This window comes from Myxocyprinus asiaticus, chromosome 28 (genome assembly GCF_019703515.2).
Source record: "Myxocyprinus asiaticus isolate MX2 ecotype Aquarium Trade chromosome 28, UBuf_Myxa_2, whole genome shotgun sequence".
Taxonomy (NCBI): domain Eukaryota; kingdom Metazoa; phylum Chordata; class Actinopteri; order Cypriniformes; family Catostomidae; genus Myxocyprinus; species Myxocyprinus asiaticus.
Genome location: NC_059371.1, coordinates 37246867 through 37268818, shown reverse-complemented (window position 1 = coordinate 37268818; position 21952 = coordinate 37246867). Strand labels below are relative to the sequence as shown.

At 37.8% G+C, this 21952-nt stretch overlaps 1 protein-coding gene across 2 annotated transcripts; it reads left to right on the top strand.

Moving 5' to 3' along the window:
- The first annotated feature begins 44 nt into the window (after nucleotides 1-44).
- On the top strand, nucleotides 45-10059 carry LOC127418791 (cytochrome P450 2J4-like). Of its 2 annotated transcripts, XM_051659616.1 has the most exons (9): nucleotides 45-298; nucleotides 2914-3073; nucleotides 3190-3342; nucleotides 3473-3633; nucleotides 3911-4084; nucleotides 4260-4401; nucleotides 6938-7125; nucleotides 7221-7362; nucleotides 7461-10058. In XM_051659616.1, exons 1-9 carry the CDS (start codon nucleotides 131-133, stop codon nucleotides 7649-7651), a joined length of 1479 nt encoding a protein of 492 aa, XP_051515576.1. In that variant the 5' UTR covers nucleotides 45-130; the 3' UTR covers nucleotides 7652-10058. The 2 variants fall into 2 exon arrangements, with proteins under 2 accessions (XP_051515576.1, XP_051515577.1); XM_051659617.1 differs by lacking the exon at nucleotides 2914-3073 and having other exon boundaries at nucleotides 171-298; nucleotides 7461-10059.
- Nucleotides 10060-21952: the final 11893 nt, after the last annotated feature.

Here is a 21952-nt window from a genome sequence, read left to right as displayed (position 1 = left end):
TTCCCTGCCCTCTCTCACTGTGTCTCCTCCCTCTTCCTCATGTTCTTCATAAAGCACACCAACTGTGCTACTGTTGTGTTTGTCTTGGAAATAATCTGTCACAGTGAGGAGTAATCTGACGAATTTAGACATGATCTCTGTGGGACTGGCTCTGATTCTGGGCTTGATCATTCTGGTTATTTTTGAGATAATCAGGATTATTTCTTCCAAAGCAAAAACTCCACCTGGACCCATACCTCTGCCTTTTGTGGGGACCTTACCATATTTTATTATGGATCCAATGGAATCAATCAGATCAGTGAGTCTTTGCTGTGTTTCTGGTTGTAACTTTTAGGAGAATAATATTTAATTCTTTGCTAAACCACTTTTTGAAAGTAGATGTTTAATTTTATAACAGATATTTTGACTACCGGTCAAAAGTTTTGAAACACTTGACTGAAATGTTTCTCATGATCTTAAAAATCTTTTGATCTGAAGGCGTATGCTTAAATGTTTGAAATTAGTTTTGTAGACAAAAATATAATTGTGCCACCATATTAATTTATATAATTATAAAATAAAATGCATTTAAAAAAAAAAGTTTTTGAAATTGATGACTTGGACCGAATAATAAAGAAAAGCAGTCAATAAGTGCCCAACATAGATGGGAACTCCTTCAATACTGTTTAAAAAGCATCCCAGGGTGATACCTCAAGAAGTTGGTTGAGAAAATGTCAAGAGTACATGTCTGCAAATTCTAGGCAAAGTGTGACTACTTTGAAGATGCTAAAATATAACACCGTTTTGATTTATTTTGGATTTTGTTTAGTCACAACATAATTCCCACAGTTCCAATTATGTTATTCCATAGTTTTTCTGACTTTACTATTATTCTAAAATGTGAAGAAAAAAATTATAATAAAGAATGAGTAAGTGTTTCAAAACTTTTGACTGGCAGTGTACATATATAAATCTAACGAGCGCATTTCGCCCAGCAGCCAGCATTGTTTTGGATGTTCAGCAAGTTCCGTCGCAAAAATACGTCATGAAAGCTGTCCAATCAGGTTGTGACTTTTTCCTGATGCCTTTTGTTTTATATCTTTAGGTCCGGTGTTAAAAATGCCAGTGTGAACGCTAAGTGAACCAGGACTAAATGTATCATTTTCTTTTTTGGTCCGGAAAAAGAGAACCGAACTACAAGTGTGAACACACCCTTAGAAAACTCCTGATGTTGCTATAACAATTACCAATTTACTTGAAGTGAAAATCAGCCCTTCTTTCCTGTTTACATCTCAGGTTTTAAATCCATAAGGATCACTTTCTCAATGGCGATAGCGGCAATGACAGCCAATTTGTCAGCTAGATCTCGCGCTCTTCGCTTTCAAATTACGTACATCACTTAAAGCGTGATTGCGTCACTCAAGGCCAGCTAGAAGGCCTCGACTGGGACATATCCTAAAGACCACACCCACCAAGAACAAATAAATCAATTTGATTAGCTGATGAATCTGACAATCTGACTTTAGATGCCTATTCAACTTCCATTGTTGGGGGATTCTGTAGAAATTCTGAAGGCTTAACGGGGTGAAGCTCAGACTCACGTGCTGCTTCGGAAGCGCTCGTCTTTGGGCATGCGATTTGTGAAACAGTTGTCATGCATCGCTTGTAAACATCAAGAAATAAATTCTGATTGGATAAAATATAAATTGTTTGCTATTCGTTTTTAGATTAATTAGGAGTGGAAAGCGATTTAAAAATAAATAGGCAAAAAGGTGAATGAAAGGATGAAAATATATTTATTTATTAGACATTTTAGGCCAGCAGAGAAGGCTTTGCTGGCCCTGAGAATTTGCCACTGCTTAATAGGCACGTTTACCTGCATGATCTTACACCGATTATGTTTAGCACTAAGCAGATGATCCGATTTCAAGTTGCATGTAAGCACGTTTATAACACCGTGCAGAGCCGAGGAGGGCGGGGCCGGGTTGGAATGAGACACACCCGGTCCCCAATCAGCCTGATGGAGCTCGCAAGGGATAAAGGCGGCCAGGGACGACAGTTCGAGAGAGAGAGAGAATTGCAGGCAGCTGTACTGTGTGTTTTTGGTTGTGTGTTTTGTTTAAATTGTTTATTAAATTATTATTTAAGTTGTCAAGCCGGTTCTCGCCGCCTCCTTTCCACTAAACTCCCTTACACACCGGCTTTTCCGATGCGTGCATTAATGTTTATACATCAAAAGCAGTGAATAAATTGATGATTTAAAATCTCAAGTCAACGTGGTTTTCTTGTGTTGTAGGATTTGTTTTTGTTTTGTTTTTTTTTTGTATAAGATGATTTTTGATAGTTATAAATGTATTGGTGTGCAAGGACACTCAAAAGTTATTTTACATTTAACACATTTCAATTTCATAACAAAAGTCCATCAAATTGAATCGAGTATTTTTTTTTTTAATAAAATAAAACCTACATATTTAATATTTTACTAATTTTTGTTAAACATTGCACAATTTAATTTGATTGAATGTTGTTATGAAACTGAAATATGTAAGTTTTAAAAATAAGTGTAAACACTCTGTGTTATGATTATGGGTATTGATGTATAATGGTGTCCATGTATTGTTTTTTTTTTTAGTGAATATCAAGGTTTTAGAACAAATTTGTAAGCAAAACTGTATATCTAAGGGCCTATAACTCACCAAATTTACCCTCAATATGGTCTTGTAGTGTGACAAATTATTTTTTAAACGCACAAATCTTCCATGTAGTCCCTCAGTTACAATCAGGAAAATGCTTTTTTTAAATGGTTTTAAATAGAGTATGTCACATCGCAGGACATGTCAGCTACCCTTAAACACAGCACTATTGGTGTAACATAGTGTTAGTTTGAAAACCACTTTATTTGCACTTAAGTACTGTTCACTCGTCTCTGATCAGCTATCTCAGTATGGAGAGATGTCCACTGTGTATGTTGGAAGCCAGCCAGCAATAGTCCTAAATACAATCCAAGTCACCAAGGAAGCCCTGGTCCAGGAAGGATCATCTTTTTCTGGAAGACCAGCCTTACCTCTTATAGATTGGATAACTAATGGACTTGGTCAGTAACACATCGAGGATGTATTTGAAATGTGGATCTTGTACTGTTACATTCTACATGTTACATTCTCTCTCTCTCTCTCTCTCTCTCTCTCTCTCTCTCTCTCTCTCTCTCAGGTATAATAATGGTCACATTTGGTCACTCCTGGAGGCAGCAAAGGCGATTTGCTCTCCACACGCTGAGGAATTTTGGCCTGGGGAAGAAATCAGTGGAAGAATGTGTTTTAGAGGAAGGCCGCTACCTGATCGCTGAAATGCTCAAAGCAGAAGGTGTGAGGTGTTTATCTATTCAAACTTCTTCCTCAATGTCAGGGTGCAAACACACCAATGCAGTATGTGCTTTAAAAAGTTGATAACGACTTAAATTATAACAGCACTGATAAATACTCCTTCATTTTAGGCAAACCAATCAACCCTCAACATGCCATACACAATGCAGTTTCCAACATTATCTGTTCCATTGTCTTTGGAGATCGCTTCGAATATGATAACAAGCGCTTTGAATACCTTCTGAAAATCCTGAATGAAAACTTCATGCTCTCTGGGTCACTTGTGGGACAGGTATGTTGGTGGACAAGTTATACATTTTTTTGACTATTTTGGGCTCAACAACCTCTATGTTTACACTCAATATTTCACTTGGCTGCCAACTAAATGACCACCACAGGATGATCCATATTTGGTCCATTTTGATTCAGCCAGCCATGTATATTAAATGCTTAAAAAATCACTGTCATATTACTGCAAACGTGGATCACCAGTGGCTTAGTCTCCAAAAATGGCAAAACCCATAAAAGTAGTCCATACAACTTGATAAACAATGGGTGTTCTGTTTTAGATTTTCAACTTGGCCCCCTTCATCAAGCACTTCCCTGGACCACACCAGAAGATCTTTCGGAATGCCACTGAGTTATTGGGTTTTATCCGGGAAGAAGTCAAAGAACACAGGGAAACTTTGGACCCAGACAACCCACGAGACTTCATTGATGCCTACCTGCTGGAGATAGAGAAAGTGAGATATCAACATGAAAAACCACTCTAATTGTGCAAGTCTGTTCTTTGATGGTACAGTTACTTCAACTGATCAAACAAAGGGTTTTCACATGTAAACAGTACTGTACATGTATCTGGAAACTAGATTTATTGAAGCTTAACTAATCTGAGATGCATTTTGTTTCCTGGAGCAGAACAAGTCCAATGAGGACTCCACGTTTCATGAGGAGAACATGGTGATGTCAACAGCTGACCTGTTCTTGGCTGGAACCGACACCACTTCGACCACCATCAGATGGGGACTTATCTTCTTGATGGAAAACCAAGACATACAAGGTGCTAAGGCTTAACATTATCAGTAGATCAGAACATTACAAGTGTTTTGATGAGTAAACCGAGCTAAAAACTACCCCAGATTAATTTAATAAAGTAACATCCTTGGGCAGTTTCATTCAAGATGCAAGGTTTCCATGAGACAGATTAAAGGAAAGTTCTTGGTTCAATATAAGTACAATGTTGGTAACCACAAAAATCATTTAGACTCTTCCAGTCTGTGTGTGTGTGTGTGTGTGTGTGTGTGTGTGTGTATACAGTTGAAGTCAGAAGTTTACAAACACTTAGGTTGAAATCATTAAAACTAATTTTTTAACTACTGCTCAGATTTAATATTAGCAAACTATAGTTTTGGCAAGTCGTTTAGGACATCTACTTTGTGCACGACACGAGTAATTTTTCTAACAATTGTTTACAGACAGATTGTTTCACTTTTAATTGACTATATCACAATTCCAGTGGGTCAGAAGTTTACATACACTTTGTTAGTATTTGCTAGCATTGCCTTTAAATTGTTTAGCTTGGGTCAAACGTTTTGGGTAGCCTTCCACAAGCTTCTCACAATAAGTTGCTGGAATTTTGGCCCATTCCTCCAGACAGAACAGGTGTAACTGAGTCAGGTTTGTAGGCCTCATTGCTCGCACACGCTTTTTAAGTTCTGCCCACAAATTGAGTCAGACTGAGGTCAGGGCTTTGTGATGGCCACTACAATATCTTGACTTTGTTGTCCTTAAGCCATTTTGCCACAACTTTGGAGGTATGCTTGGGGTCATTGTTTATTTGGAAGACCCATTTACAACTGAGCTTTCACTTCCTGGTTGATGTCTTGAGATGTTGCTTCAATATATCCACATAAATTTCCTTCCTAATGATGCCATCTATTTTGTGAGATCTGAGGAAGGGTACAGAAAAATTTCTGCAGCATTGAAGGTCCCAATGAGCACAGTGGCCTCCATCATCTGTAAATGGAAGAAGTTTGGAACAACCAGGACTCTTCCTAGAGCTGGACGCCTGGCCAAACTGAGCGATTGGGGGAGAAGGGCCTTAGTCAGAGAGGTGACCAAGAACCCAATGATCACTCTGACAGAGCTCCAGCATTTCTCTGTGGAGAGAGGAGAACCTTCCAGAAGAACAACCATCTCTGCAGCACTCCACCGATCAGGCCTGTATGGAAGAGTGGCCAGACGGAAGCCACTCCTCAGTAAAAGGCACATGACCGCCCGCCTGGTGTTTGCCAAAAGGCACCTGAAAGACTCTCAGACCATGAGAAACAAAGATTGAACTCTTTGGCCTAAATGGCAAGCGTCATGTCTGGAGGAAACCAGGCACCGCTCATCACCTGGCCAATACCATCCCTACAGTGAAGCATTTTGGTGGCAGCATCATGCTGTGGGGATGTTTTTCAGCGGCAGGAACTGGGAGACTAGTCAGGATCGAGGGAAAGATGAATGCAGCAATGTACAGAGACATCCTTGATGGAAACCTGCTCCAGAGCGCTCTGGACCTCAGACTGAGGCGAAGGTTCATCTTCCAACAGGACAACGACCCTAAGCACACAGCCAAGATAACAAAGGAGTGGCTATGGGACAACTCTGTGAATGTCCTTGAGTGGCCCAGCCAGAGCCCAGACTTGAAGCCGATTGAACATCTCTGGAGAGATCTGAAAATGGCTGTGCACCGACGCTCCCCATCCAACCTGATGGAGTTTGAGAGGTCCTGCAAGGAAGAATGGAAGAAACTGCCCAAAAATAGGTGTGCCAAGCTTGTAGCATCATACTCAAAAAGACTTGAGGTTGTAATTGGTGCCAAAGGTGCTTCAACAAAGTATTGAGCAAAGACTGTGAATACTTACGTACATGTGATTTTTTTCATTTTTTATTTTTAATAAATTTGCAAATATTTCAAACAAACTTCTTTCACATTGTCATTATGGGGTATTGTTTGTAGTATTTTGAGGAAAATAATGAATTTAATCAATTTTGGAATAAGGCTTTAACAAAACAAAATGTAGAAAAAGTGTAGCGCTGTGAATACTTTCCGGATGCACTGTAACACTACAGAGAACAGAGCTGCACACATATAATAAACACAGCGAGCAGCACGTGCACACTATTTGTTTATTTATATCACAGCCTTTGCGTTTGATATTCGCACTACGTCATGTCGTGATTCTGATTTTATTTCGATTCATCGTTCAGCCCTAATTTATTGACTGGCTACATTCACTTCTATTGAAAGTGCCTTATTTATTTATTTATTTATTATTATTTTTTTTAATAAACGTTGGAAGAATTTATTTTATTTATTCAAAATCAACATTATGCTAGTAATACTGCTTGAACCTGTAATATTCGTCTAAGGCAAATAACTTAGTCTACTGAAGTATGTAAATGCAGCCGCGAATGTCAATGCACTGTGGTCCTGTTGAACATAAATAACATTTTCACAGACACCATGTTAATGTTTTTTCTTTCTATCTACCTAGAACCTTATGTAATACAGGAATATCTTTTTAATTCCTTTTTGTCATACAACACAGAGCGATGTCATGAAGAAATAATTCGGGTGCTGGGTTTCGACCGCCTGCCCAGCATGGATGATCGCGACAAACTGCCGTACACGAACGCCACTGTTCACGAGATTCAGCGCTGTGCCAATATTGTACCCCTTGGTGTGATTCACCAAACGACTCAGCCCACAAAACTACAAGGATACGACATTCCCAAGGTAATGAATGGATTTTGGATGAAAAAACAAAAAGAAAAACACCTATAAACCTCTCATCTGGCACACATTCCACTCTACTCTACTTTCCTTCCCAGGGAATGATGGTCACGACAAACTTAACAGCAATTTTCACTGATAAAGAGCACTGGAAGCATCCAGACACCTTTAACCCAGATAATTTCTTAGATGAGAACGGACATTTCTGCAAACCAGAGTCTTTCATCGCCTTCTCCATGGGTGAGTGAGTCACCCATTTGTGAAATGAGTAAACAGATTTGATCATAATCAAAAGTTACTGGACTGATGGTCTAAAGTTGTGCATGTTCATTTTTCAGGTCCGAGGGTGTGTCTTGGTGAGACCCTGGCGAGAACGGAGCTCTTCCTTTTTATCACATCTCTGCTACAGCAAATTCGTTTTTCTTGGCCACCCAAGGCAAAGCACATAAACATGGATGGCATCATTGGCATAGTCCGTTATCCTCAGCCATTCAACATCGTTTGCCACAGCAGGGATGCCAAAGATTGATAATCATTAACCTTTCTGGCCCAATATGCATTGACAGGTTAAAAAAGGACAGTGTTAGCATACAAATTCAAGAATAGTTCAGGAAACTTGGTGTTGAAACAGTCAAATAACCAATTGCCAGTTTTATAACATCAACATCAGTCAATGCGGATGCATCTTAAAAATGTTGAAGGTCCTAAAGGTGCCATTTATGTTTTAGGCAGAGCCATGTATTAAGATGTAAGAATTCAAAGACATTTTGACCATTGAATTGTCATGCCTTTTCCAGTCATTTGTGATTAGTGGATAACAATTATTATTTTAGAGCTAAGCGTAACTAGAAAAAGTAATATTCACTCAATGACATTTTAAGATTGTAACAATTTCTATGATTTTTCCAGACCTGGAAATCCCAATTTTAATATTCACTGATATATACCCCATTTAAAACTATACTATGTTGGGACATTGTCACTTGCCATTTTGCAGTAATTGTGATTTTTTTTATTTTATTATTATTATTATTATAATTATTTTATACATTTAAAATTGTTTTTAAAAATGTGTAATAAAATGTTATGTACAATGCATGTGTAGAAAATAGAGATGCACTTTTTCCACAAGCGGTAAGACATTGGTTACACCATGGGCGCGTGCGCAATGCGTTTCCCACCTTGAAAAAGCTCATCATGAGAGTAAGCATTGCTGATTGGGTAAAAATATGATCATGCTGCGATAAATGATTGTTCTTGAAGGAAAATATGATTTATGAAAATTAATCAAAATTAATCAAATTGAGGACCGAGAGCGATCTCCATATGGTGCTGTCACTCACTGTCTTTCTGGAATCTGAGGGACTCAGATTCCAGAAAGCAACAACATCTACTCCATAATGCTCTGACGAAGCCCATGAGGACTTTCATCTGGAGGAAATTTGTTCTTGTGAAATGGTTTGGATTTTCAGCACCTTGGGCAGCATTAATATGTCAATCGACACTGACCTGTCAAAGGTCATCTATAAAAACAGCCAATAACCACTACATTTGTGAACACATACTGTAACCACAATGGTAAAAGCTCTATCGTGGAAAATTACTTACTATGAAACATTAATACAGAAAACAAGTAAACAAACACTTTTGTGATTGTGAGCGTAACATCAAATTCTGTAGTTTATACCGTAGATTATCTTTCACTTGAGGGCAGCTAACAGGTTTTCTGTGTGCTGAACTGGTTTCAGATGCTCTGTTAGAAGGACTGGCTCTCTCTTCCGGGCTGTTCTTTACATCAGGTTCAACTGTGGGACTTTATAACAGGATATCCACTATCAAACAGTGCCTTTGGCTTTCAGACAGTCATTTTTAGGTTCAAAGAGCACCTTAGAAGACATGGAGGGAATACATACACTGGCGGCCAAAAGTTTGGTATAATGTACAGATTTTTCTGTTTCGGAAGGAAATTGGTACGTTAATTCACCAAAGTGGCATTTAACTGATCACAAAATATAGTCAGGACATTATTGATGTAAAAAAAACAGCATCATCACTATTTGAAAAAAGTCATTTTTGATCAAATCTAGACAGGCTCCATTTCCAGCAGCCATCACTCCAACACCTTATCCTTGAGTAATCATGCTAAATTGATCATTTGGTACTAGAAAATCACTTGCCATTATATCAAACACAGCTGAAAGCTATTTGGTTCATTAAATGAAGCTTAACATTGTCTTTGTGTTTTTGAGTTGCCACAGTATGCAATAGACTGGCATGTCTTAAGGTCAATATTAGGTCAAAAATGGCAAAAAAAAAAGAAACAGCTTTCTCTAGAAACTCATCAGTCAATCATTGTTTTGAAGAATGAAGGCTATTCAGTGGTTGAAATTGACGACTCACATGTCCTCAGCTGACAGCTTCATTGAATTCCACCTGCTCAACACCAGTTTCATGTACAACAGTAAAGAGAAAACTCAGGGGTGCAGGCCTTATGGGAAGAATTGCAAAGAAAAAGCCACTTTTGAAACAGAAATACAAAAAGAAAATGTTAGAGTGGGCAAAGAAACACAGACATTGGACAACAGATAATTGGAAAAGAGTGTTATGGATCTTAACCCCACTGAGCTTTTGTGGGATCAGCTAGACTGTAAGATGCGTGAGACGTGCCCGACAAGACAGCCATATTTATGGCAAGTGCTACAGGAAGTGTGGGGTGAAATGTCACCTGAGTATCTGGACATTTGACAGCTAGAATGCCAAGGATCTGCAAAGCTGTCATTGCTGCACGTGGAGGATTTTTTGATGAGAACTCTTTGAAGTAGTTTAAGAAGTTCTGAATTTTTTTTTTCAAATTGTAATATTAATTTTTCACGTTATTAATGTCCTGACTATTGTGATCAGTTGAATATACTGTATACTGCAACAAGAAAACTTTGTCATCAGATATCAGTCTTTGAATATTTTTTGTGTGATATTACATTATAAAAACTAAAAACGTACATTTAGGTTTGTTCTTCACATAAAATGATTGTAAGACTCAGAATACATCCGGAATGAAATGGGTCACTTCAGCAGTGCAGGATGTGTACAGACAGATTAAACAGACAGATAAACAACAGATTAAATATTAACCACTATGAAATGAAAATCATACCCCCAACATATGTCACGATAATTAGTTTTACCCCAACCTATAATTAAACGATGCTAAAATTCTAATGCCCATTGCCTCCAGCCTGATCTCACAGTGAAATCGGAAAGAGTAGACCGACATTTCTTTCGTCATAATCAGTATACGTTGACCGAAATTTCTAAACACTGCCCCCAGTGGCCAAAGCGGTAAGTGTTGTAGGGCATATGGGCACGTGTGAGCTCCATTTATGTCCAGGAGAGGTCGCCAAAAGCAAGTAGTGAAGCAAGTTGTTTTCAGCTTTACAGGAATTACACAATAAAGAGAAAAGCATATATTTATAGATTCTATCCCCCAACTCAAACTCAAACCTTACCTTAACTATTAGTGGCGTAAAAAAGTAGTGTTAGAGGTAAAAAGTGAAACCTCAGAATCATGCTCGTCTTTGATTATTCCAAACGTGGTTACTGCCTGGTTTTGAATCCTAGTTTCCCACGCAGCTGATGCAACACACTGCCAATCGCACCAGGTGGAAAGGTAAACATGTTTGATAAGAATGCTGCATGTCACCACGTCGGCATACAGTCGCCGATCCTAGGGTACTGAAACTATTGGAAACATCTTGCTGACTGCACGTGTGATCATGCTGTCGCATCAGTCATTTGAGGTCAAATGTTTCTCCTTGAAAAAAACGCACTTGCCGAATGCATCGTAAAACTGACGCCAGAGGGCGCTTTTGGCGTCTGTAGACTGATGTGCTGGACTATTGCACAAGCGTCAGTCTTTGACGCCTTGGGACTGAGAACGTGTTGCCAACCTGCATTGAAGCAGGGACCCAAGCCATATCAAGGGACAACAATATCATAAAGACTTGGGAGAACTTTACCTCAGAAAATTTAAAAGTAAAGTTTATATATATATATATATATATATATATATATACACACACACACACACAGTAAAATTATATAGGCTATTAACTTTATTAATATTAACATTACTTATCCTATTAAAATTATTTTGTGATGTCCTTGGAGATACTATGTGCTACCTGATAAGTGCTCTATACTGTAAATGGGTATTATTATTAAATAGTCATGGGCTACTTAAACAACTTTGGCCTAGTGAACAATTTCAAGAACAATTTGAATGTGAAGAATGCTTCTCTTTTTTGTACTAACATTGTCAGTAAGGAGCGTCAAAAATTAAGGTCATTTAGTCCTTTATGATGCCGCTGTTAGGAGATGATCAACCTCTAGGGGGCGTTGCATTCACAGGGAATGGATGTCTTCTTCTCCATCTTTCAAGTGAGCAATTTGGCTGTATTTTCAGGTCAGGATGACATTAGTAATTAACACCACACTGCTCAGACTTGAGTATTTATTTAGTGTTTTTCAGCGCCAAAGCGAATGAAGTCTTCCATCAAATAAATCCTTTCATATCCGTACAAATTTAGAGTATAATCATTATCAGTCAGGATTAATTAGTTCTCTTGTGCATAACAGTCCAGTCCAGTGGCTCTCAAGCATTTATATTGGATGCCAAGTGACTGCCCCACATACACAAAATTGTTTATTGTACAAAAGTACTGGACTGAAAATGGAGGTTGTGTGTGCACATCCAAGGTGCTCAATCAAAAAAGGTAACAGTTCATAGTTAAAAAGGAGACCGGTACACTGCTACATATTCTCCCATGCAATTTAATAGATTAAAAGTTGTCTGTTTTATCTATTAAATTGCATGGGAGCATATGTAGCAGTGTACCGGTCTCCTTTTTTTTTTTTTACTATGTGTTGTACAGGAGTAAACAAAAATGACCTGAAAACAAAAACATAAGGAAATGTATTAAAGGAATGGTTCTGTCATCATTTACTCACCCTCATGTCATTCCAAACTCATATAACTTACTTTGTGGAACACAAAATACAATGTTTTAATCAATATCTTGTCCATCTTTTCAATACAAAAGCATTTTGACCAATTTTAAGTCATTTTACTGTAAAAAACCATGACGTCCATTGCACACGATAGAAGCTTGTTCACAGTGGCACAGTGTTCATGCACGAACTTCTTTTTAAGTTTCTAAACAACACAAGTTCTCGGGTGAGCACTGAAAAATGTCTTGAATTTTGGGTTGTTACTCACGAAAAGCTGATGTGTTGGATGCCTTCAGAAGACTTGGGATATGCACAAGTCACATGGACTACCTTTAAGACACTTTTAGGTCTTTTTTAAGCCTTAAAGTGACTCACTATGCATTGCCATTGTATTGAAAATATAACATGGGCTATTTAAATTAAAAAGTCTCTATTGTTTTCCAAAGAAGAAAGAAAGTCATATGGGTTTGGAACAACCTGAGATGATGACAGAATTTTAATTTTTCAGTGAACTATTCCTTTAATATTACTATGAACTGTGTAGAAACCATAATATGAAAAAACTATAACATAAGCTGAATAGGACAATTGACAATTTTGGAAATGCATAAACAACAGCAGAACATTTGATATAAACAACAAAAGATATGTGACTGTTTCTCCTTCCTTTTGATAAGCCTATTTATTTTGCCATTCTAACAGCGCACAATTAACTGGTCAGTTGCATTTTATTATTTGAATTTAGTATTGTTTTTTCTCTGCTGTCTGCGATCATTTTTAGGTTGCAGCCCACTAGATGAGATCCGCTGGTCTAGTCTATTGAGCCAGAAAGGTGCTAAATGAATCTATATTTTAATTGTAGGTCTATTCATGATAAGATGAGCCATTAGATACAGGGAGATACAAACTCATAGATGTGAGTTAATTACCCATGGAAGATTTCAAACCAGTTAATTTGGTGTGTTGCATATTGGACTCAAACGTGAACGCTTTCAGTGGTCAAATGAAACGCCAGCCCTAGGTGGATGAAGAACACAAGTGTGATAAGCGCCGCAGTCCTCTATTTTGTTTGATTTGTGCAAATTAGGGCATGAAAGTGGCTCTTAATGGATGCGGAAACAGCTCATTTTGTGGAGCATCGGTAGTCGCAGCACATCCCAGTGTTGCTGCCTCTCTAAACGGCTTAACACAGTTGAAGTGTGAAAGTCAGACAGCTAATTCAGATCTTAATGATCAAAATGTGATCCAGCCGGGCAGCGGCTCGGACTCCCTCCATGAGGCAGATTGCAGAGCTCCAAATCCTCAAAGGAGCATAAAATCACACAGAGTTCACTCCTAATTCAGAGGGATGAAAAGATGGCAAAGATGCAGACGGAAAGATGAAAGGAAGAGGGAAAGGTGGAGTGGGTGTAGCTTAGTGGTTAGAGAGGAATTTAACGATTCTGATTATGATTCCTCTTAATGATTCCGGTTCCTTGACGGTTCTATTAATGATTCTTTTTGTAGTTTGAGTAGGCCATTTTTGGAAATAAGAAATCTTATTGGATTTACTGCCCTCAGCAGCCTGCTGTCAAAATGAAGAGATATTTTTGTATTTTAACAGAACCTATTCTTGCAAAAGGTGTGTTCACATAGACTTTTGAATTATGCTGTATGTTTTGCACTGTTGATTCAAAAGAACCGGCTCATAAGAATAATTTGTTCGGGAATCGGACCACACTGGTCACACTGTATGTTTCGTGCTGCGGATTCAAAAGAACTGGCTCATAAGAGTCATTCGTTCGGAAAATTATACCACACTGGTCGTGCTGTATGTTTCAAGCTGAAGATTCAAAAGAGCCTGCTTATAAGAACCATTTGTTCGAGCATTGGACCACAATGGTTGCACTGTATGTTTCGGGCTGCAGATTCAATAGAACTGGCTCATAAGAGTAATTTGTTCGGAAATCGTTTAGTCTTTTCACGCTGTAGATTCAAAAGAACTGGCTCATTAGAGTCGTTTGTTCGGGAATCGGACCACACTGGTAGCACTGTATGTTTTGGGCTGTAGATTCGAAAGAATCAGCTCATAAGAGTCATTCAACCCCACTGGTTACACTTAATGTTTCGTGCTGCAGATTCAAAAGAACCGGCTCATAAGAGTCATTCATTTGGGAATTAGACCACACTGGTTGCACTGAATGTTTTGGGCTGCAGATTCAAAAGAACCAGCTCATAAGAGTCATTTGTTCGGGAATCGTTTAGTCTTTTCACGCTGTAGATTCAAAAGAACTGGTTCATTAGAGTCATTTGTTCAGGAATCAGTCCACACTGGATGCACTGAATGTTTCCTACTTTAGATTAGAAAGAATCGGCTCATAAGAGTCATTCGTTCAGGAACTGGACCACACTGGTTGCACTGAATGCTTTGGACTGCAGATTCAAAAGAACTGGCTCATAAGAGTCATTTGTTCGGGAATCGTTTAGTCTTTTGATGCTGTAGATTCAAAAGAACTGGCTCATAAGAGTCATTCGTTCGGGAATCTGACCACACTGGTTGTACTGAATGTTTGGCAGTGTAGAATTGAAAGAATCGGCTCATAAGAGTCATTCGACCACACTGGTTGCACTGTATGTTTTGTGCTGCATATTCAAAAGAACCGGCTCATAAGAGTCATTCATTCTGGAATCATCTAATCTTTTCACGCTGTAGATTCAAAAGAACTGGCTCATAAGAGTCATTCCTTCTGGAGTCGGACCCCATGCTCGCGCTGTGTGTTTTGCGCTGCAGATTCAAAAGAACTGGCTCATAAAATTAATTTCTTCGGGAATTGTCCACTCTTGTCAGGCTGTGGAGTCAAAAGAACTGGCTCATAAGAGTCATTCGTTTGGGAATTTGACCACACTGGATGCACTGTATGTTTCACGCTGTAGATTCAGGAGTGACTGAGTATTTTAGTCATGAAAATCATTCGGTTCCAGTATTTAAAAAAATTTAAATAAAATAAGGCCGATTCTCTGCAACACTAGTTAGAAATCTGAGCTGGTAAGTGAAAGGTTGTAGGATAAGATTCAAGAGATATCACCACTGCGGCCTTGATCAAGGCATTTAAAGGAATTAATCATTAGGATAAGAGACAGAGATTGAGGAGAAGAAAGTGTCTGTTAGAATGAATGCACCTGCGTGTAAGTATATGGTGTTGGTGGAAGCCATGATAGAGGCAGTGTGTGAAAAGAGAGACTGTGTGTATGTAATAGAAAGAGACTGATATAAAAGAGGATGGAGCCTTAAAGACTGACAAGGTGATGAATCACCACTTGAATTCTTTTCATTCACTTTTAATATAATCTTACAGCTCACCCTTCACTTTTCCAAGATGCACACACCAGGGGTGTAGCAGTCATTTTAAAAGTGTGTGTGTGTGTGTGTGTGTGTGGGGGGGGGGGGGGCACGGCTGTCAGTAGGTGTCTCGCACAGACCCAACACTTACAGTGCAATATTAATATATTACAGTATATATGAATATATACAAGTATAAGTATTATATTAATATATACTTATTATTTACTTTTAATATTTGTAGTATTTTAAAGATTCAAGTATTGAAGTATTGAAATATAATTGCAAAATTTTGCTAAATTCGCTGCAAAAAGAAAGGGCATCTTGTGGAGCACTTGCTTCTGTTTCACACATGACAATTAAAGACTGAGCACAAGCTGGTCCTGAATAAATTATTTAATCAATTACAATAATGACAATTGTGCATGTACACAATTTTATTTTTTTACTCTGTGCTTGTGCATTAGGATTTAAAGTGGCTCGAGTGTTTTGACAGAGTGTTCACCAAAATTCGTTCAGTGACCATTTCTGGTGATGTCTTGTGTGAAATGAGTTAGTCACTGAATCAATGATCAAAATAAAATTGTAATCCTCTAAAATTTGTATGTCTACAGACCTACAAAGAGACTTTAGTAGAGGTTTTGTGCGTTATAAGAACAAAACAAATCTATAATTTCCCTACAGCATGACTTTTATCAAAAGACAACAGTAATAGTCTTATAATAACTATAGTGAGTTTCAATAATCCGTATGTTTTCATGTATAAAAAAGTGTCTATAAATCTATTTACTTCAGTAAAATGCCTGTGTTCTAAGAACACAGCAGATCTATCTTTTTTCCTAAACAGTTTGTCAAATGCACACCAACATAGAGGTAAAAAAACAGGAGCTGATATTAAAAATAGCTTTACATATTTAGCACAGATCTAGTAATCTGCTTAAACTGGCAAAAACAACTGATCAAACTATTACCTCACAAACATAATGTAAAAAGCATAACTTTATGAATATGATATAACCGCTGATATAAACTATATAAAAGAATGATTGTCCTTAGTTTTTTCTGCAGTACATTTCACGTAATGCTGCCAATCAAGAACGATATGCCGATAATTAACTCTCATTTGTGTGTTCCTCATCAATAGATTATTCATTTAGATCAACATCAATGCCGATAAAAAAACATGGATAAATGAGCATTGTTGAAAGCAACTTTGTAGAAATGAACGGAACCGCGTTGATTAGACTGTCTGACTGACGGCCTATTATGTAAGGGTTGTTTCGGCTCATGAAACTCATCTGTGATTGGCTGGATGGTCGCTTAATCAGCCCAAAGTCACAAAACGCAAAGAATACTGTATACAAATCCACCATTTGGACTCGGTTTGGGTTTAGCTTGGAAAAGTGTGGGGGACAAAAATCACCTTTATAAAGAGTGGCTGCTACGCCCTTGGCACACACTTATAAATTTATATAGCATCAGGAGCAGCATTTCTGTAGATAGCAAGCATTTAAAGGGATAGTTAATGCAAGTCGACACAAATGAGGTCGTTTTCATGAAATGCTTAGAATTATGTCCAAAATGTAATATATATAACAGCAGAGCAGCCTGTCTCTGGTTTCGGAATGAGAAGACATTGATTCTTAATATGAGATTACCATGCAGGAAAGTGTCAAGCCATAGACAAATCCAGTCCTCTTTAATCCTTTTTCAAATTTATCATTCGAGCCAACGTATCATTATGATACTGTTTGATATAAACATATCAAGCAGAATCTCCAAAATTGGGTCCCTTTGACAAGGGTCTGACAAGACGACACATTAAAGGGATTATTCACCCAAAAATGACAGTTCTGTCATCAGTTACTCATCCTCATGTTGTTCCATGCACATATGACTTTCTTTTCTTCCGTGGAACAGTAAGGAAGATGTTAAGCAGAATTATAGCCTCAGTCACCATTCACTTTCTTTGTATGGAAAAAAGATGCAATTAAAGTGAATGGTGATTGAGACTTGCATACTATCATACTAACATCCACTTTTCTGTTCCATGGAAGGAAGAAAGTCAGTGGGTTTTGGAACTACATGAGGGTGAGTGAACAATAACAAAATTTTCATTTTGAGAGAACTATCCCTTTAAAGTTCTAATAACCCATCATCATTGCATTTTTTTGGACCTACAAGGTACTTTTGACATTTTTGATTAATAAAAAGAAGAAATTGAATAAATCATAATGTAAATAACATCTACAATATTTGTTTTATTTTTATTTATTTTTAATTTAATTTATTTTTTGTAGACTGGCATCTCTAACAGGTGTTTCTTGCCAAGTAGTTAATGTATATCGTATATGTATTTTGGCGTGACTTGAACAATGCATTGACCAATCAGCATCCAAGACTGATACTGCCCATTTTATAATTACACAGTGGGTTGCAGGTTGTGATCTGAGAATCAGTAAATATTCAGAACGACTCCATTTAAAAAAAAAAAAATACCAGAGTTGAATGATTTTCATGACTTTCGGTTCTGTTTACGGTTCTTATGCATCTGTTCTTCCGCCGATGTGGACAAACACTTCACAGAAAGTGCTGTCTGATTCCTGAAGAAATGACACTCATAAACCAGTTCTTTTGAATCTACAGCGCAAAACATACAGCATGCCCAGTGAGGTCTGATTCCCGAACTAATCAACTCTTATGAGCTGGTTCTTTCAAATCTAAAGTGCGAAACTGTCCAGTCTTGTCCAATTGCTGAATAAATGGTTCTAATGACCAGGATTTTTTCTCTTTTTTTAAATAAACTAGGGACGAGATGAAATAATTTTTTTTAATGAACATCATGACTCAAATGTTGTTGATTGATCTGAACTTGTTTTAAACCCAAACATTCCTTTAAAATGTGGCACATCTAATCAGAATTTAGAGTAGGAACTATCAGTTTCATAATTCCTTGCTGTCCCGGTTTATTTTTTATGGCCTTCCTTTCTCTTTCTCTCTCCCCGTGAGCGGCAGGCTGTGTTTGGAGTGTTTTCTGGCAGCGTAATTTGTCGGCTTTATCTTGTTGGAGGGATTGAGCTGGCTTTGGGGAGCATGCTTAGATACCAGCTACATCCATTATCTGTCAGTGGATAACCTGATTCAGAGGGGCTGCTGCCAGGCATTAAAGCTGGACAGACAGAGAGAAAGAGAGAGACAGGCCTTGTTCTGTCTGCTCTGCTGAGTTTAATGGTCAAGCTGATCAATTAGACAGCTGACTCACAGATTGCAGTGACAGAGGGATTTAACTAGAGTGACAAAATCAAGGAGATGATGACAGAAATCGCCCTGTGCGCTGAATACATCACACTGATAGAAACAATGGAGAACACATTCAATTATACATAATTTATTGTTCATGTGAAAGGATGGGAATCGTGAGGAATTTAACAATTCTTATTCCTAATCATTCTGGTTCAGACAGCAGTCTATTATCAAATGATGATCATTGCTTATTTTAACAGAACAGATTTTTGCAAAAGGAATGTTTACAGAGACATTTTAGTTGAGATATTTTATTGGGCTATCAATCGCTGAAAAATGTAATCAAATTATTTACGTTATGCCCATTAATTAATAGAATTAATCGCATATATAAATATTTGCTAAGAAAGCCCCTCAAATAACAATAATTATATATATAATGATTAAACACTTATACAGTAGTGGCCAAAAATATTGGCACCCATGGTAAATATGAGCAAAGAAGGCTGTGAAAAAAAATCTTTTGATCTTTTATTCAAAAATTCACAGAAATCTAAACTTTAATTCAAGTACAACAATTGAAACAGGGGAAATATCTAATTGTTAAATAAATATTTTTTCTCCAAAATGCATTGGCCATAATTATTGGCACACTTTTTTTTTCAATACTTTTTACAGCTTCCCTTTGCCAAGATAACAGTTCTGAGTCTTGTCTTATAATGCCTAATGAGGTTGGAGAACACATAACAAGGGATCTGAGACCATTCCTCCATACAGAATCTCTACAGATCCTTCAAATTCAGAGGTCTATGTTGGTGGACTCTCCTCTTTAGTTCACCCCACAAATTTTCTATGGGGTTCAGGTCAGGGGACTGGGATGGCCATGGCAGAACCTTGATTTTGTGGTCAGTGAACCATTTTTGTGTTGATTCTGATGTTTGTTTTGGATCATTGTCCTGCTGGAAGATTTAACCAGGGCCCATTGTAAGCTTTCTGGCAGAGACAGTCAGGTATTTATTTTTTATCTGTTGGTATTTGATAGAGTCCATGATGCCATGTATCCGAACAAGATGTCCAGGACCTCTGGCAGAAAAACAGCCCCTCAACATTAAAGATCCAGTACCACATTTAACCGTGGGTATTGGGTACTTCTTCATCTCTGTGTCAGCCAAACCCATCTCTGGTGTTTGCTGCCAAAATGCTCTTTTTTTTGTTTCATCTGACCATAGAACCCGGTCGTATCTGAAGTTCCAGTAGTGTCTGGAAAACTGAAGATGCTTGAGTTTGTTGTTGGATGAGAGCAGAGGCTTTTTTTATTGAAACCCTCCCAAACAACTTGTGGTGATGTAGGTGATGTCTGATATCTTTATTTATTTATTTAGACTTTCTGACCCCAAGTCCCAACTAATTTCTGCAATTCTCCAGCTGTGATCCTTGGAGATTCTTTGGCCATTTGAACCATCCTCCTCACTGTGCGTGGAGACAATATAGACACACGTCCTTTTCCAGGCCGATTCATAAGATCTCCATTTGATTGGAACTTGTTAATTATTGCCCTGATGGTGGAAATGGGTATTTTTAATGCTTTGGCTATTTTCTTATAGCCACTTCCCATTTTGTGAAGCTCAACCTTTTGCCACACATCAGAACTATATTCTTTAGCATAACCCAATGTGATTGATGATTAAGGAAATTTGACCTGTGTGTTACCGCATATTTATTCCCCTGTGAAACAGGAAGTCATGGCTGAACAATTTCATGTTCCTAGTCACCCAGGTGCACTAAAAAATTTTAAATATGAAAGAGGAATATACTTCAGATATATTTTACTTAAGAATTTCTAGGGGTGCCAATAATTGTGACCAACATGTTTTGGAGAAAAATATTTATTTAATAATGAGATATTCCCCCTCTTTCAATTAAAGGTTTGATTTTTGTAATTTTTTTGAATGAAAGATCAAAAGGATAAACAATGCAGATTTTTTTGCTCATATTTACCATGAGTGCCAATATTTTTGGCCACTACTGTAAATAGTTATATTTAAATAATTTAAATACATTGCTTTTGTATGCAGTATATGTTTATTTCCATATTATTGAACATAAGCCTATCATTGGCCTAAAGTTCACAGCAATCTATTTCACAAATGAATCAGTCCGAGATAGATTTATTATGAGGGCTTTTCTAAGGACATGTCAATGCACACCTGCGTCAGACACTTTTGGAACATCTCGTTTGTGTCGCATCATAAACATACAGTTTTTAGGTCGCTGTGTCAAGTCAAGAAAAACACGTCTTGAGATCCCTGCATTCGTATTTGCACTCAATCAAGCTGTGTTTGAACGCAAGAATGTGTTTTCTTCTTGTTTTGTCTGCTGTCGGTGAGTGTGGTTTGTTCTCTGTATAAGTGTTTTGAAGTTTCACTTACTGCCCCCTGGAGAAAACAGGTGGTACTTCAAGCTTGAATTGCTCAGATGGAAGGAATATTCCTTATCACGGTCCGGTGACATGATTATTGCATTATTTTTTTAACACGTTATTTTGTATATAATTAATCGCACTGAATTAACATGTTAAATCGACAGCCCTAATATTTTATTAATTCATTTATTAGAACTCATAATGTGTATTTTAACTACACAGTGTCACATCAACAACCATCCAGTAGTTACTCTGTTGGAGCCTTAAGCAGCCTACACATAACATATCGACAAAATCAAATGAAGGACTTACAGTTCAGTAAGTGTTTGATTCACTAAAAGAAACAATTCATAAGAGTCAGATGAATGGGAATCAGACAACAGTGGAAGCATGTATCGCTCTGTAGATTGAAAAGAACTGGCTCATAAGAGTCGATTCATTCAGGAATCTGTCTACACTGGTCATGTTGTATGTTTCGCTCTGTAGATTTGACAGGACCGGCTCATGAGAGATGATTCATTCGGGAATCTGTCTACACTGGTCACGCTGTATGTTTCGCTCTGTAGATTTGACAGGACCGGCTCATGAGAGATGATTCATTCGGGAATCTGTCTACACTGGTCACGCTGTATGTTTCGCTCTGTAGATTTGACAGGACCGGCTCATGAGAGTTGATTCATTCAGGAATCTGTCTACACTGGTCACGCTGTACGTTTCGCTCTGTAGATTTGACAGGACCGGCTCATGAGAGTCGATTCATTCGGGAACCTGTCTACACTGGTCACGCTGTACGTTTCGCTCTGTAGATTTGAAAAGACTGGCTCATGAGAGTCATTTGT

Excerpts from the sequence above, each read along its gene's own strand:
- LOC127418791 (XM_051659616.1), top strand. The coding sequence starts at position 131 with ATGATCTCTGTGGGACTGGCTCTGATTCTGGGCTTGATCATTCTGGTT. Across the intron at positions 3,343-3,472 it reads TGAAATGCTCAAAGCAGAAG|GCAAACCAATCAACCCTCAA; the intron begins GTGTGAGGTGTT and ends CCTTCATTTTAG. Across the intron at positions 4,402-6,937 it reads GGAAAACCAAGACATACAAG|AGCGATGTCATGAAGAAATA; the intron begins GTGCTAAGGCTT and ends CATACAACACAG.